At 42.3% G+C, this 18,287-nt stretch overlaps 1 protein-coding gene across 1 annotated transcript in view; it reads right to left on the reverse strand.

The window, feature by feature from the left end:
- Positions 1-18,287, reverse strand: part of LOC121571953 (protein FAM135B-like) — a 59,951-nt gene that overhangs the window by 14,518 nt on the left and 27,146 nt on the right. The window contains exons 8-9 of the mRNA XM_041883757.1: positions 832-985; positions 622-671 (exon numbers count right to left, since the gene is read on the reverse strand). Coding sequence (XP_041739691.1) covers positions 622-671; positions 832-985 — 204 coding nt within the window. The remainder of the gene's footprint in view (positions 1-621; positions 672-831; positions 986-18,287) is intronic.

The following is an 18,287-nucleotide window of genomic DNA, read 5'->3' on the forward strand; positions in this document are numbered from 1 at the left end:
GGTCATGGGTCAATGCTGGGAAGGCCATTATTTTGGCTACCATGGATATGCCCCAATCCATGAGTGGTCACTAAATGGTTTGATGAGCATGAAAATTATGTAAATATGCCATGGCCGTCTCAGTCACCAGATCTCAACTCAATTGATCACTTATGGGAGATTCTGGAGTGGCGCCTGAGACAGTGTTTTCCACCACCATCAACATAACACCAATAGAGTTTCAGACACTTGTAGAATCTATGCCAAGGTGCATTGAAGCTGTTCTGGCTCATGGTGGCCCAACGCCCTATTAAGACACTTTATGTTGGTGTTTCCTTTATTTTGGCAGTTACCTGTATGTTGTTCAAGTAAATAAATTAATAATGGAATTGTAGCTCAATTGGTAGAGCATGGCGCTTGTAACGCCAGGGTAGTGGGTTCGATCCCCAGGACCACCCATACGTAAAAATGTATGCACGCATGACTGTAAGTCGCTTTGGATAAAAGCGTCTGCTAAATGGCATATTATATTATTATGGAAATACTAGTAGAACATTGGAGAGGAAAGAAAGTATAGCTAATATAAAATGTTGATCTTGATCTTGGTTTTTAGCAGTAGTGTATGTCTCGTACACCACCTACCTGTAATTCTATTGTGAGCTGATTTAGTGTTTCTTCCACAGGTAGCTCCTCTGTGGAGAGAAAGACAAGAGAAAGAGATTACTATGGCATAGCTCAAGTCTACTCAGTATTATACATTATTTTGAACAATGAAATAATTGACTTGATTGATTGCCACATAGACATAGCTAAATATTGAGGAAATGCTATTGTAACATGTTGTTGCCTCACCTATGTCCACCTGGTCCAGTTGTGGTATCTCCTTCATCAGAGTGGTGTAGTAGGAGCGTACGCCTCGGTGTACCACCAGTAGGAGGCGACAGAGTCTACGATGCCACGTGTGAGCTCGCTGAAGACAGTTCTCACTAGGGACGTAGAAACTACCCTGGGGAGAGACAGGAGGGAAGGGAGAGGAAGGAAGAAGATAGGAGAGGGGAGAGGGAAGAAGGAGAGGAAGAGTAGAGAGAGGATAGACACATGGAAGAGGGGAGAGACACGGGAAAGGGGAGACGGGAGAGACGGGAGAGAGGAGAGAGACAGGGGAGAGAGGAGAGAGAGAGGGGAGAGACAGGGGAGAGAGGAGAGAGAGAGAGGAGAGACAGGCGAGAGAGGAGTGAGAGAGGGGAGAGACAGGGGAGAGAGGAGAGAGAGAGGGGAGAGACAGGCGAGAGAGGAGAGAGAGAGGGGAGAGACAGGCGAGAGAGGAGAGAGAGAGGGGAGAGACAGGGGAGAGAGGAGAGAGAGGGGAGAGACAGGGGAGAGACAGGGGAGAGAGGAGAGAGAGGGGAGAGACAGGGGAGAGAGGAGAGACAGAGGGGAGAGACAGGGGAGAGGAGAGAGAGAGGGGAGAGACAGGGGAGAGGAGAGAGAGAGGGGAGAGACAGGGGAAGAGACAAGGAAGAAGAGAGACAGGGAAGAGAAGAAAACGTTGGTTACTCCATCTAGATCAAAAGATAACGAGCTGCTTTAATGACGGCCAAGTTCACATACTGAGACTTTACGGCCTACGCAGTAGGAACCAATGAACTCCCTTGTAATTGACCTTGGTCTGGAACAGGACCTTGTTTAGGACCTTGTTTAGTGAGTTAACACCAATGTGTAAAGTCTTAGTAACTACCGGAGAATAAAATAATATTTTGGACACAAGCAGCTCCTAAACATAGCTTGTTACCCGGTAGTAAAACACATGGATGTGGACGTGGAACTGGAAGATGTAGAAGACATGACCCTACAGGTGTTGTATGACCTTTAACATGTCCTGTGGACAGGAACTAACTAACCCCACACTACCCAGTAACCACAAACTGCCCAGACATCAGTAACGATCACTGGTGATGTTTCATACAATATTTCTAAGACTGGGAAGGTAATGGATCAAAAGCTTAGCCAATCTGTCCCCCAATGATGTTACTGTAGTTGGCCATACCGGGGGTATCGTCGGACGGGGCCACAGTGTCTCCCAACCCCCCCCCCCCTGTCTCAGCCTCCAGTATCTATGCTGCAATAGTCTATGTGCCGGGGGGCTAGGGTCAGTCTGTTATATCTGGTGTTATTCTCCTGTCTTAGCCGGTGTCCTGTGTGAATTTAAGTATGCTCCCTCTAATTCTCTCTCTCTCCCTCTCTCCCTCCCATCCCGGAGGACCTGAGCCCTAGGACCATGCCTCAGGACTACCTGACCTGATGACTCCTTGCTGTCCCCTGTCCACCTGGTCGTGCTGCTGCTCCAGTTTCAACTCTTCTGCCTGCGGCTATGGAACACTGACCTGTTCACAAGACTTGCTACCTTGTCCCAGACCTGCTGTTTTCAACTCTCTTGCTCTACCGCACCTGCTATTTCAACCTCTAAATGCCCGGCTATGAAAAGCCAAGTGACATTTACTCCTGATGTACTGACCTGTTGCAACCTCTACAACCACTGTGATTATTATTTGACCCTGCTGGTTATCTATGAAAGTTTGAACATCTTGGAGAAAAATCTGGTCTTAATGGCCATGTACTGTTATAATCTCCACCCGGCACAGCCAGAAGGGGACTGGCCACCCCTCAGAGCCTGGTTCCTCTCTAGGTTTCTTCCTTGGTTTCTGCCTTTCTAGGGAGTTTTTCCTAGCCACCGTGCTTCTACATCTGCATTGTTTGGGGTTTTAGGCTGGTTTTCTGTATAGCACTTTGTGACATCTGCTGATGTAAAAAGGGCTTTATAAATAAAATGTGATTGATTGATTGATTGAAAGTATTTATGAGTAGTAATTCTTATTTCTCCCCAGCAGGTGTCTCTCTAACCACAAACTCACAGTACTTTCACTGGACGATCACATTCATCTTATTCTCTGTACAGGCCTGTAACCTACAGTACCAGTTCTGGTCTCTTCTGCAACCAATGGGAGCTACAAAGCCCAGCTACTACATATCCAGGTAAAGAGTAAGATTGTGAAAGGAGTTATTCTAGTCAAGGACCCAAAAAACACAAGTCGGGTCAGACGCCGGCTGTCATCTTTTTAGAGACAAGGCAGGGCCAGGTCAGACTGGGAAAGTTCACCTCTGACCCCATCCCAGTCCCAACACACACAGGCCCCAGCCCTTTGGGACTCTCCTGGCCCCTGGCCCCTGTCACAGTTCCCTGGGTTGGGTCCATCTTCTTGTGACTGGCTGGCTATTCTGGCTGTTTTGGCAGTTTGTTTTAAATGCATGTAATGCTGGTATATGTGTGGATAATGCCTGTGTATGTGTGTTAGTTTTAAAGGCATGTAATTCTGGTGTATGTGAGTGTGTAGGCCTACTATAATTTACCTGGGGACAGTAAAGCGCAGGGCCCTATCATCATTGCTGTACTCTGCTCTGTAATAACAGATAATACTGCTGGATCCTCCACAACCAGGAAGGAACACCTGTATGTTTACTTTCATAATTCATTTTACCTTTATAGAGGCATGCTGGGATATGGGGGTTGGGACTTGAAGCAACTACAGAGGCAAAGAAAAATAGCTATTTCTTTCACTATGAACGCAGTTATTATCTCCCTCCCCCACTAAGAAAAAACGTTTTTTCTTAACTGACAATGGATGAGATGTGTTCTGTTCAACCTCTACCCAACTTGTAGTCTGAGTCTCTACACACTTCACTCCGTCGATCGACGTCTGAGCGTGTGCATGGGCGGAGTCAGATTTCTTGGAGCAGCGCGCACTTCACTCCACGTCGTCGTTGCGTTCCACCCAGAGAGGAAGTCTATCCACTAGGGGACTTGGGGTGCAAGAGTAGCTTACCAAGCAAGAGGGTCCGAGGCACTCTTTGTGTAAATACAGTACATTTCTTCTTCTTTGGATACTGTATTACAGTCTTCTTACGTCCCATTGTCAGCAGCAGCCTCATGCGAAGCTGACAGTCTGCTACAGGAACACAGGGCTGAGTACCCAGGTGACATACCGGATCTGATGGCTGCTGCAGTGCACCGTGGGATACATAGTCACAGGGGGTCCATCTGCTCTGATAGAAATAGAACTAAGAATTACAGAACACTAAAATGAATGGGAATTCCTGATCTAGTAATTATATTTCTATACATCACTTTACAAGCCAGCAGCTTGTCAGACAGACAGGCTGGTAAAAATAGCAGGACAGATCTCTCTCTCTCTGAAAGACTGCGTGCTTTCAGTATTATTTGAAGATATCCTGCCTATCCTCTTGCATTGCTACTTGACATTCTCAACCACCCCACGAGGGTCCAAGATGAGTATTTCACTCATAATAGGAGCTCTCAGAAAATGTATTTTTATCGCCACTGATATTTCTGAGATACACATTTTTATACCAGAGAGGAAATGTGAAAGGTCTAAATAGAGAAAGAAAGGCAACATCCATTTTCTGCTCACCACAAGAGAGGCAGCACCCCTATAATTCAGCTGATACCAATGGAATTTTCCAACGACACGTGTCCAGATTGTGCAATAACGGCACTCTTAATAATGAATACAAAAAGAAAAGAGCAGCTTGGTTAGTGTGGAAAAGCTACAGCAGTGAAAGAGCTGAAAATGTGGTTATACCCTCCAGGTAGAAAGCCTTAAATAAATAAGGTGTGGAAGAGAGGAGAGAGGGATGGCTCACACACACACACACACGCGCACACACACACACACACACACACATACACATACACACATACACACACACACACACATACACACATGCACACACACATACACACACACACACATACACACATACACACACACACACATACACACACACACATGCACACACACATACACACACACACATGCACACACACATACACACACACACATTCATGCACACGCACATACACACGCACACACGCACCCGCACACATACACACACGCACGCACACACATACACACACACACAGACACACGCACACGCACACACACATACACACACACACGCACACACACATACACATACACTGTGCTCTGTACACATTTCACATGCAGGTACATGTAAGCTACATGCGGTTGGAAGAGAACTCATTACAGGGATCAAACACCGCCCTCCCGCCTGGCTAGATGCAGTGCTTATTAAAGCTCCCTGTTGGAGGCGCTGAGTAAAACCCAGGAACAGGGGGGCCGAGCCTGGTGTGTGTGTGTGTGTATGTAACCAAGGAACAAGGGGGCCAAACGGAGAGGAGGGGACGGGGGGACAAGCCCAGCTCTCATTAAGATTTACTGCTTAGTCTGTGACGTCTGTCCACAGGGCCGAAGGCTGGGTCGGGGTGTATGAGGCACATGTTTGTGTGACCAACAGGTTTTCCAATCACAGTAGCCTCCTACCATACAGGAAATGACCTACGCTGGATATGACACATCGTAATGATCTAATGAAAAATAGCTGCTCTGCTTGATGTACACAACCATATAGTTATCACCCACACACACCTCTCACACACCTCATACAAACACACACACACACCTCAAACACACACACACACATGAGTGGTGTCTGCGGTTGATGTATCCAGCTCTCACACCACTAAATGAGCCTTTACACCCGTAGAAAACATCACTAGTGTCCACTATTTGTCTTAGCCTTCTACTCCAGAGGCAGATGAGAACCCTTATTACACCATTATTACTGCAGAGAGTTCCAGTAGTTTCTCCTACAGACACCAGGCTACAGTAGCTCAGCGTGTCTCAGTGTCCTGCCAGCCTCTGCCTGCATCCCAAATGGCACCCTATAGAAGGTGCTATTTGGGACGCAGCCTCAGTGTCCTGCGAGGCTGGTCTGGCCATGTAGGTTAGTGAGACAATAATAGGAAGAAGTGTGGTGTAGCACAGTACTCACAGTACTCATCATGTGGGCCCATGTGGGGAACTAAAACTGTCTCTAATACTTCCAGAGGGACCTGACTGATGACCTGTTTTGTAATGACGTGCAAATAGTTAAAACTCTCTCTCTCTCCCTCCACTATCGTAAGGCCATCAGTCAGGTCCCTCTGGAAGTATTAGAGCCTGTTTTAGTTCCCCACATGGGCCCACATGATGAGTACTGTGAGTACTGTGCTACACCACACTACTTCCTATTATTGTCTCACTAACCTACATGGCCAGACCAGCCTCGCAGGACACTGAGGCTGCGTCCCAAATAGCACCTTCTTCCCTATATAATGCTCTACTTTTGACCAGAGCCCAAGACAGTGGTCAAAAGTAGTGCATTTTGAAGGGAATAGGGTGCCATTTGGGACGCAGGCCGAGGCTGGCAGGACAATTAGACACGCTGAGCTACTGTAGCCTGGTGTCTGTAGGAGAAACTACTGTAACTCTCTTATGTTTATTTATTTTCCCTTTTGTACTTTAACTATTTGCACATCATTACAACACTGTATATAGACATAATATGACACTTGAAATGTCTTTATTCTTTTGGAACTTTTGTGAGTGTAATGTTCACTGTTAATTTTTTATTGTTTATTTCACTTTTGTTTATTATCTATTTCACTTGCTTTGGCAATGTAAACCTGGCCACACTCTATATAGGCCCCCCCATATCAGACATATGCCCCTTCTGCCCACCCCATGCCCCCCGCCCCTGCGGCAAGGACCTCAACATGACAGCAGGACATATGCCCAGGCCGTGAGCAGAGCAACAGGCCCAACCCCCACTATTACACCCGCCCAAGCACCATCATGCGACCTAAGAGGTATGTATCAGATGCTCAACATGCTCTGCTCACACCTAGTGCGATGGTCCGGGCCTAAACCACACAAAAACAACACAAGACACTATGGAACACAAAGCTTTTAGAATCTCATCCTGGAATATACAAGGTCTGAGGTCATCTGCCTTTGGCCTAAAGAGCAGGAACCCAGACTTCTTCAAAGAAATTAGAAATACAGACATTGTCATCCTACAAGAAACATGGTATAAGGGAGACGGACCCACTGGTTGCCCTCTAGGTTACAGACAGCTGGTAGTCCAATCCACCAAACTACCAGGTGTGAAACAGCGAAGAGACTCAGGGGGTATACTAATTTGGTATAGAGCAGACCTAACCCACTCTATGAAATTAGTCAAAACAGGAACATGTTACATCTGGCTAGAAATTAATGAGGAAATTATCTCAACAGAGAAAAATGTCCTCATGTGTGCTACCTATATCCCCCCAATAGAATCCCCATATTTTAACAATGACATTTTCTCCATCCTTAAGGGGAGATCAACCATTTCCAGGCCTAGGGACATGTACTAGTCTGTGGCGACCTAAATGCCAGAACAGGACAAGAACCTGACACCCTCAGCACACATGGGGACAAACACCTAACTAGATTATCAGACACTCAAGAAGAAGGTCTGATTTCATTATTACTGAAACAGGATACAAGTGGAAAATATAAAGATCCAGTCCATTTAAAAAATTGGAGGCCCCTTACACTTCAGTGTTGTGATGCAAAAATTATAGCAAAATGTATAGCGATTAGAATTAAAAAGGTATTGTCAGACATTACTCATTCTAATCAGACAGGTTTTTTACATGGACAATACATTGGAGATAATATAAGGCAAGTACTGGAAACAATAGAACACTATGAAAAATCTGGGAAACCAGGCCTACTATTCATAGCAGACTTCGAAAAGGCATTTGATAAAGTACGACTGGGGTTTATATATAAATGCCTGGAGCATTTCAATTTTGGACAATCTCTTATAAATTGGGTTAAAATCATGTATAGTAACCCTAGGTGTAAAATAGTAAATAATGGCTATTTCTCTGAAAGTTTTAAACTGTCAAGAGGAGTAAAACAAGGTTGTCCACTATCGGCATATCTATTTATTATGGCCATCGAGATGTTAGCTATTAAAATCAGATCCAACAATAATATCAAGGGATTAGAAATCCAGGGCTTAAAAACAAAGGTGTCATTGTACGCTGATGATTCATGTTTTCTTTTAAATCCACAACTTGAATCCCTCCACAGCCTCATAGAGGATCTAGATACATTTTCTAACCTCTCTGGATTACAACCAAATTATGATAAATGTACTATATTACATATTGGATCACTAAAAAATACAATTTTTACATTACCATGTAGTTTACCAATAAAATGGTCTGATGGTGATGTGGATATACTCGGAATACATATCCCAAATGAAATACATGATCTCACTCCAATACATTTGAATAGAAAGTTAGCAAAAATAGATAAGTTCTTGCTACCATGGAAAGGTAAATACCTGTCAATATGTGGAAAAATCACCCTGATTAACTCTTTAGTAGTATCCCAGTTTACCTATTTGCTTATGGTCTTGCCTACGTCTAGCGAACAGTTTCTTAAATTATATGAGAAAAAAATATTCCATTTTATTTGGAACGGCAAGCCAGACAAAATTAAACGGGCCTATTTATATAATGAATATGAATTCGGAGGACAGAAATTAATAAATATTAAAGCATTAGACCTATCACTAAAAGATTCAGTCATACAAAAGTTATATCCGAACTGGTTGTCTAGCAAATTAGTAAGATTGTCTCACCCAATGTTCAAGAATAGCCTCTTTCCCTTTATTCAGATTACAACCTCTCACTTTAAGTTATTTGAAAAGGAAATAATCTCACAAATATCACTATTTCTAAAACAAGCCATAGAAAGTTGGTTGCAATTTCAATTTAATCCTCCAGAAACGACAGAACAAATAATGCAACACATTTTGTGTTTAAACTCAAATATACTAATTGATAAAAATGTTTTAAAAATGTATAATCGTAAATGATATTATCGGTAGGACTGGTGGAGTTATGTCGCACAAGCAGCTAACAAAAACATATGGAAATGTCTGCTCTAACCAAAATTACAACCAAATAATTGCAGCCTTACCGCAAAAATGGAAAAGGAAAGTGGAAGGGGGAAAAAGTAAGGAACTTGTCTATCGGCCTTGCATTAAATAATATAATTGGTTAAATTGTGATAAATAAAAAAGTATACCAGTTTCATTTAAGGACCAAAGGATTGACAGCCGTCCCATATAGATTGCAAAATAGTTGGGAAGAGATTTATGACGTACCGATTCCATGGCATAGTGTTTATGAATTGATACGCAAAACGATGCCGGATTCAAAACGTACAATTTTTCAATTTAAATTATTATATAAAATTCTTGCTACCAATAGAATGTTATTTATATGGGGGATACAATCTTCCCAGCTATGCAGATTTTCCTGCAAAGAGACAGAATCATTAGATCATTTGTTTTGGTACTGTCCATTTGTAGCTTGTTTTTGGACACAGGTCCAGGAATGGCTAAAGGATTGCAATATTTACCTGAAGCTAACCCTGCAGATAGCACTACTGGGTGATCTGAAAAGTCATAGTCAATCGATCAATAATATAATAATACTTTTAGCGAAAATGATTATTTTCAAATTACGATCTGTAGAAACAATGAGAATAGAAAGGTTCAGAACTTTTGTAAAACATCACAGTACAGTTGAAAAATATATGGCAAATAGAAATCCAATATGGATGGTGTTAAGAGATAGATGGGAGGTGTTGAATGGAGCTGCAGGATGGGACTAATAACAACAGCTAATAACAACAAGATAACTACTGTAAAGCATACTGTGTCCATAATAAGCATATAGGTTATAGGTTGAGAGCTTTTGTGATTGAGCACAGTTAGAAAAATATAGCATATAGAAGCAAACCAGATGGACAATGATCAGAGGAAGTTCAGGAGTAAAAACAAACAAAATATAATTATTGTAGAATTTGACAGTGTCCATAAGTATGTATGGGCTGGAAGTAGAGCCCTAAGCATTGTTGTTCACTAGTTTACTCCAATTGGGGAAGGGGTGGTTAGGTTGGAAACTAATGAAGGGAAATATAATTTTCAAAAGGATATGTGTGTGTGTGTATGTATGTACAGTGGGGGAAAAAAGTATTTAGTCAGCCACCAATTGTGCAAGTTCTCCCACTTAAAAAGATGAGAGAGGCCTGTAATTTTCATCATAGGTACACGTCAACTATGACAGACAAAATGAGGAAATAAAATCCAGAAAATCACATTGTAGGATTTTTTATGAATTTATTTGCAAATTATGGTGGAAAATAAGTATTTGGTCACCTACAAACAAGCAAGATTTCTGGCTCTCACAGACCTGTAACTTCTTCTTTAAGAGGCTCCTCTGTCCTCCACTCGTTACCTGTATTAATGGCACCTGTTTGAACTTGTTATCAGTATAAAAGACACCTGTCCACAACCTCAAACAGTCATACTCCAAACTCCACTATAGCCAAGACCAAAGAGCTGTCAAAGGACACCAGAAACAAAATTGTAGACCTGCACCAGGCTGGGAAGATTGAATCTGCAATAGGTAAGCAGCTTGGTTTGAAGAAATCAACTGTGGGAGCAATTATTAGGAAATGGAAGACATACAAGACCACTGATAATCTCCCTCGATCTGGGGCTCCATGCAAGGTCTCACCCCGTGGGGTCAAAATGATCACAAGAACGGTGAGCAAAAATCCCAGAACCACACGGGGGGACCTAGTGAATGACCTGCAGAGAGCTGGGACCAAAGTAACAAAGCCTACCATCAGTAACACACTACGCCGCCAGGGACTCAAATCCTGCAGTGCCAGATGTGTCCCCCTGCTTAAGCCAGTACATGTCCAGGCCCGTCTGAAGTTTGCTAGAGTGCATTTGGATGATCCAGAAGAGGATTGGGAGAATGTCATATGGTCAGATGAAACCAAAATAGAACTTTTTGGTAAAAACTCAACTCGTCGTGTTTGGAGGACAAAGAATGCTGAGTTGCATCCAAAGAACACCATACCTACTGTGAAGCATGGGGGTGGAAACATCATGCTTTGGGGCTGTTTTTCTGCAAAGGGACCAGGACGACTGATCCGTGTAAAGGAAAGAATGAATGGGGCCATGTATCGTGAGATTTTGAGTGAAAACCTCCTTCCATCAGCAAGGGCATTGAAGATGAAACGTGGCTGGGTCTTTCAGCATGACAATGATCCCAAACACACCACCTGGGCAACGAAGGAGTGGCTTCGTAAGAAGCATTTCAAGGTCCTGGAGTGGCCTAAACAGTCTCCAGATCTCAACCCCATAGAAAATCTTTGGAGGGAGTTGAAAGTCGTGTTGCCCAGCGACAGCCCCAAAACATCACTGCTCTAGAGGAGATCTGCATGGAGGAATGGGCCAAAAAACCAGCAACAGTGTGTGAAAACCTTGTGAAGACTTACAGAAAACGTTTGACCTGTGTCATTGCCAACAAAGGGTATATAACAAAGTATTGAGAAACTTTTGTTATTGACCAAATACTTATTTTCCACCATAATTTGCAAATAAATTCATTAAAAATCCTACAATGTGATTTTCTGGATTTTATTTCCTCATTTTGTCTGTCATAGTTGACATGTACCTATGATGAAAATTACAGGCCTCTCTCATCTTTTTAAGTGGGAGAACTTGCACAATTGGTGGCTGACTAAATACTTTTTTCCCCCACTGTATATGTGTGTGTATGTGTGTGTATGCATGTGTATATGTATATGTATATATGTATATATACAGTGAGGGAAAAAGAAAACAATTGGTAACACACTACGCCGTGAAGGACTGAAATCTTGCAGCGCCCGCAAGGTCCCCTGCTCAAGAAAGCACATATACATGCCCGTCTGAAGTTTGCCAATGAACATCTGAATGATTCAGAGGAGAACTGGGTGAAAGTGTTGTGGTCAGATGAGACCAAAATGGAGCTCTTTGGCATCAACTCAACTCGCCGTGTTTGGAGGAGGAGGAATGCGGCCTATGACCCCAAGAACACCATCCCCACCGTCAAACATGGAGGTGGAAACATTATGCTTTGGGAGTGTTTTCTCTGCTAAGGAGACAGGACAACTTCATCGCATCAAAGGGACGATGGACGGGGCCATGTACCATCAAATCTTGGGTGAGAACCTCCTTCCCTCAGCCAGGGCATTGAAAATGGGTCGTGGATGGGTATTCCAGCATGACAATGACCCAAAACACACGGCCAAGGCAACAAAGGAGAGGCTCAAGAAGAAGCACATTAAGGTCCTGGAGTGGCCTAGCCAGTCTCCAGACCTTAATCCCATAGAAAATCTGAGGAGGGAGCTGAAGGTTCGAGTTGCCAAACATCAGCCTCAAAACCTTAATGACTTGGAGAAGATCTGCAAAGAGGAGTGGGACAAAATCCCTCCTGAGATGTGTGCAAACCTGGTGGCCAACTACAAGAAACGTCTGACCTCTGTGATTGACAACAAGTGTTTTGCCACCAAGTATTAAGTCATGTTTTGCAGAGGGGTCAAATACTTATTTCCCTCATTAAAATGCAAATCAATTTATAACATTTTTGTCATGTGTTTTTCAGGATTTTTTTGTTGTTATTCTGTCTCTCACTGTTCAAATAAACCTACCATTAAAATTATAGACTGATCATTTCTTTGTCAGTGGGCAAACATACAAAATCAGCAGGGGATCAAATACTTTTTTCCCTCAATGTATATACAGTGGGGAGAACAAGTATTTGATACACTGCCGATTTTGCAGGTTTTCCTACTTACAAAGCATGTAGAGGTCTGTAATTTTTATCATAGGTACACTTCAACTGTGAGAGACAGAATCTAAAACAAAAATCCAGAAAATCACATTGTATGATTTTTAAGTAATTAATTTGCATTTTATTGCATGACATAAGTATTTGACACATCAGAAAAGCAGAACTTAATATTTGGTACAGAAACCTTTGTTTGCAATTACAGAGATCATACGTTTCCTGTAGGTCTTGACTAGGTTTGCACACACTGCAGCAGGGATTTTGGCCCACTCCTCCATACAGACCTTCTCCAGATCCTTCAGGTTTCGGGGCTGTCGCTGGGCAATACGGACTTTCAGCTCCCTCAAAGATGTTCTATTGGGTTCAGGTCTGGAGACTGGCTAGGCCACTCCAGGACCTTTGAGATGCTTCTACGGAGCCACTCCTTAGTTGCCCTGGCTGTGTGTTTCGGGTCGTTGTCATGCTGGAAGACCCAGCCACGACCCATCTTCAATGCTCTTACTGAGGGAAGGAGGTTGTTGGCCAAGATCTTGCGATACATGGCCCCATCCATCCTCCCCTCAATACGGTGCAGTCATTCTTTCCCCTTTGCAGAAAAGCATCCCCAAAGAATGATGTTTCCACCTCCATGCTTCACGGTTGGGATGGTGTTCTTGGGGTTGTACTCATCTTTCTTCTTCCTCCAAACATGGCGAGTGGAGTTTAGACCAAAAACCTCTATTTTTGTCTCATCAGACCACATGACCTTCTCCCATTCCTCCTCTGGATCATCCAGATGGTCATTGGCAAACTTCAGACGGGCCTGGACATGCGCTGCATTGAGCAGGGGGACCTTGCGTGCGCTGCAGGATTTTAATCCATGGCGGCGTAGTGTGTTACTATTGGTTTTCTTTGAGACTGTGGTCCCAGCTCTCTTCAGGTCATTGACCAGGTCCTGCCGTGTAGTTCTGGGCTGATCCCTCACCTTCCTCATGATCATTGATGCCCCACGAGGTGAGATCTTGCATGGAGCCCCAGACAGAGGGTGATTGACCGTCATCTTGAACTTCTTCCATTTTCTAATATTTGCGCCAACAGTTGTTGCCTTCTCACCAAGCTGCTTGCCTATTGTCCTGTAGCCCATCCCAGCCTTGTGCAGGTCTATAATTTTATCCCTGATGTCCTTACACAGCTCTCTGGTCTTGGCCATTGTGGAGAGGATAGAGTATGTTTGATTGAGTGTGTGGACAGGTGTCTTTTATACAGGTAACGAGTTCAAACAGGTGCAGTTAATACAGGTAATGAGTGGAGAACAGGAGGGCTTCTTAAAGAAAAACTAACAGGTCTGTGAGAGCCGGAATTCTTACTGGTTGGTAGGTGATCAAATACTTACGTCATGCAATAAAATGCAAATTAATTACTTAAAAATCATACAATGTGATTTTCTGGATTTTTGTTTTAGATTCCGTCTCTCACAGTTGAAATGTAGCTATGATAAAAATTACAGACCTCTACAGGCTTTGTAAGTAGGAAAACCTGCAAAATCGGCAGTGTATCAAATACTTGTTCTCCCCACTGTATATATATATATATATATATATTTGCGAGAAAAAAAACATATGGGGGATTGGAAGTTATGCAGACAATTACATTGATGGAAGTTACAATCTATCTGAAATATTAAAGCTGATCTACCCCCTAAAAAAAAAAATATATATATATATATATATATATATATATATATAAATAAACACCTAGCTGGAGTTGACAGCATTCCCTCCCCCATATGCCCCCCTAGACACAACTACGACAACATAACCAACAAAAACGGGTCACAACCCATGCTGCTCTTTCGGACGCTGGGCATGTACATAGTCAATGGTAGGCTTCGAGGGGATTCCTACGGTAGGTACACATATAGCTCAAGTCTTGGCAGTAGTACTGTAGACTACTTTATCACTGACCTCAACCCAGAGTGTCTTAAAGAGTTCACAGTCAGTCCACTGACACCCCTATCAGATCACAGCAAAATCACACTCTACTTGAACAGAGCTATGCTCAATCATGAGCCATCAAAGCCAAAGGAACTGAATAATATAAAGAAATGCTATAGATGGAAGGAAAGTAGTGTTGAAATCTACCAAAAAAACAATTAGGCGACAACAAATTCAATCCCTTCTAGACAATTTCCTGGACAAAACGTTTCACTGTACTAGTGAAGGTGTAAACTTGGCAGTAGAAAATCCAAACAATATATTTGACCTCTCAGCTTCCCTATCAAATCAAAAAATGTCAAACTGAAAACCGAAGAAAATTAACAACAATGACAAATGGTTTGATGAAGAATGCAAAAACCTAAGAAAGAAATTGAGAAACCTATCCAACCAAAAACATAGAGACCCAGAAAACCTGAGCCTACGCCTTCACTATAGTGAATCACTAAAACAATACAGAAATACGCTCCCGAGCACATCAGATATCAGCTCAATGTAATTGAAGAATCCATAGACTCTAACCACTTATGGGAAAATTGGAAAACACTAAACAAACAAGAAGAGTTATCTATCCAAAACGGAGATGTATGGATGAACCACTTCTCCAATCTTTTTGGCCCTAAAACAAAGAACAAACAGCAAAAACATATCCATGATCAAATACAAATCTTAGAATCAACTATTAAAGACTACCAGAACCCACTGGATTCTCCCATTACACTGAATGAACTACAGGACAAAATACAAACCCTCCAACCCAAAAAGGCCTGTGGTGTTGACATTATCCTCAATGAAATGATAAAATATACAGACCACAAATTCCAATTGGCTATACTTAAACTCTTCAACATCATCCTTAGCTCTGGCATCTTACCCAATATTTGGAACCAAGGACTGATCATCCCAATCTACAAAAGTGGAGACAAATTTGACTCCAACAGCAACCTTGGGGAAATCCTCTGCATTATCATTAACAGCATACTCGTACATTTCCTCAGTGAAAACAATGTACTGAGCTAATGTGAAATTGGCTTTTTACCAAATTACCATACGACAGACCACGTATTCACCCTGCACACCCTAATTGACAAACAAACAAACCAAAACAAAGGCAAAGTCTTCTCATGCTTTGTTAATTTCAAAAAAGCTTTTAAGTGAATTTGGCATGATACAAATTCATGGAAAGTGGTGTTGGGAGAAAGACATATGACATTATAAAATCCATGTACACAAACAACAAGTGTGCTGTAAAAATGGGTAAAAAACACACACATTTCTTTCCACAGGGCCGTGGGGTGAGACAGGGATGCAGCTTAAGCCCCACCCTCTTCAACATATATATCAACGAATTGGTGAGGGCACTAAAACAGTCTACAGCACCCGGCCTCACCCTACTAGAATCTGAAGTCAAATGTCTACTGTTTGCTGATGATCTGGTGCTTCTGTCCCCAACAGCAGGTATATCTCACTGGTCATCCCCAAAGCCAACACCTCCTTTGGCCGCCATTCCTTCCAGTTCTCTGCTGCCAATGACTGGAACGAATTGCAAAAATCTCTGAAGCTGGAGACTCTTATCTCCCCCACTAACTTTAAGCATCAGTTGTCAGAGCACCTTACCGATCACTGCACCTGTACACAGCCCATCTGAAATTAGCCCACCCAACTTCCTCATCCCCATATTGTTATTTATTTTGGTCATTTGCACCCCAGTATCTCTATTTGCACATCATCTCTTGCACATCTATCATTCCAGTGTTAATACTAATTGTAATTATTTTGTACTATGGCCTATTTATTGCCTTACCTCCATAACTTGCTACATTTGAACACACTGTATATATATTTTCTGTTGTATTTTTGACTTTATGTTTCGTTTTACACCATATGTAACTCTGTGTTGTTGTTTTTTATCGCACTGCTTTGCTTTATCTTGGCCAGGTCGCAGTTGTAAATGAGAACTTGTTCTCAACTGGCTTACCTGGTTAAATAAAGGTGAAATAAAAAATACAAATAAAAAAACCAAGGAGGGCCTACAGCAGCACCTAGATCTTCTGCACAGATTCTGTCAGACCTGGGCCCTGAGAGTAAATCTCAGTAAGACAAAAAGAATGGTGTTCCAAAAAAGGTCCAGTTGCCAGGACCACAAATACAAATTCCATCTAGACACTGTTGCCCTAGAGCACACAAACAACTATACATACCTCGGCCTAAACATCAGCGCCACAGGTAACTTCCACAAAGCTGTGAATGATCTGAGAGACATGGCAAGAAGGGCCTTCTATGCCATCAAAAGGAACATAAAATTCGACATACCAATTAGGATCTGGCTAAAAATACTTGAATCAGTTATAGAACCCATTGCCCTTTATGGTTGTGAGGTCTGGGGTCCGCTCACCAACCAATAATTCACAAAATGGGACAAACACCAAATTGAGACTCTGCATGCAGAATTCTGCAAGAATATCCTCAGTGTATAACGTAAAACACCAAATAATGCATGCAGAGCAGAATTAGGCTGATACCCGCTAATTATCAAAATCCAGAAAAGAGCCGTTAAATTCTACAACCACCTAAAAGGAAGCGATTCCCTAATCTTCCATAACAAAGCCATCACCTACAGAGAGATTAACCTGGAGAAGAGTCCCCTAAGCAAGCTGGTCCTGGGGCTCTGTTCACAAACACAAACAGACCACACAGAGCCCCAGGACAGCAACACAATTAGACCCAACCAAATCATGAGAAAACAAAAAGATAATTACTTGACACATTGGAAAGAATTTACAAAGAAACAGAGCAAACTAGAATGATATTTGGCCCTAAACAGAGAGTACACAGTGGCAGAATACCTGACCACTGTGACTGACCCAGAATTAAGGAAATCTTTGACTATGTACAGACTCAGTGAGCATAGCCTTGCTATTGAGAAAGGCCGCCGTAGGCAGACCTGGCTCTCAAGAGAAGACAGGCTATGTGCATACTGCCCACAAAATGAGGTGAAAACTGAGCTGCACTTCCCAAATGTATGACCATATTAGAGACACATACTTCCCTCAGATTACACAGAACCACAAAGAATTCGAAAACAAATCCATTTTGGATAAACTCCCATATCTATTGGGTGAAATACCACAGTGTGCAATCACAGCAGCAAGATTTGTGACCTGTTGCCACAAGAAAAGGGCAACCAGTGAAGTACAAACACCATTGTAAATACAACCTATATCTTTTTGAATGGTTTATTTATTTTCCTTTTTGTACTTTAACTATTTGCACATCATTATAACACTGTATATATACATAATATGACATTTGAAATGTCTTTATTATTTTTGAACTTTTGTGAGTGTAATGTTTACTGTTAATTTTTATTGTTTATTTCACTTTTGTTTATTATCTATTTCACTTGCTTTGGCAATGTAAACAAATGTTTCCCATGCCAATAAAGCCCCATAAATTGAAATTGAGAGAGAGAGAGAGAGAGAGAGAGAGAGAGAGAGAGAGAGAGAGAGAGAGAGAGAGAGAGAGAGAGAGAAGTGTGAGAGAGAGAGAGAAAGAAAGAGAAAGAGAGAGCGAGTGAGAGAAAGTGTGAGAGCGAGAGAGAAAGAAAGTGTGAGAGAGAGAGAGCGAAAGTGTGAGAGTGAGAGAGAGAGAGACAG

This window comes from Coregonus clupeaformis, chromosome 8, assembly GCF_020615455.1.
Source record: "Coregonus clupeaformis isolate EN_2021a chromosome 8, ASM2061545v1, whole genome shotgun sequence".
NCBI classification, from domain to species: domain Eukaryota; kingdom Metazoa; phylum Chordata; class Actinopteri; order Salmoniformes; family Salmonidae; genus Coregonus; species Coregonus clupeaformis.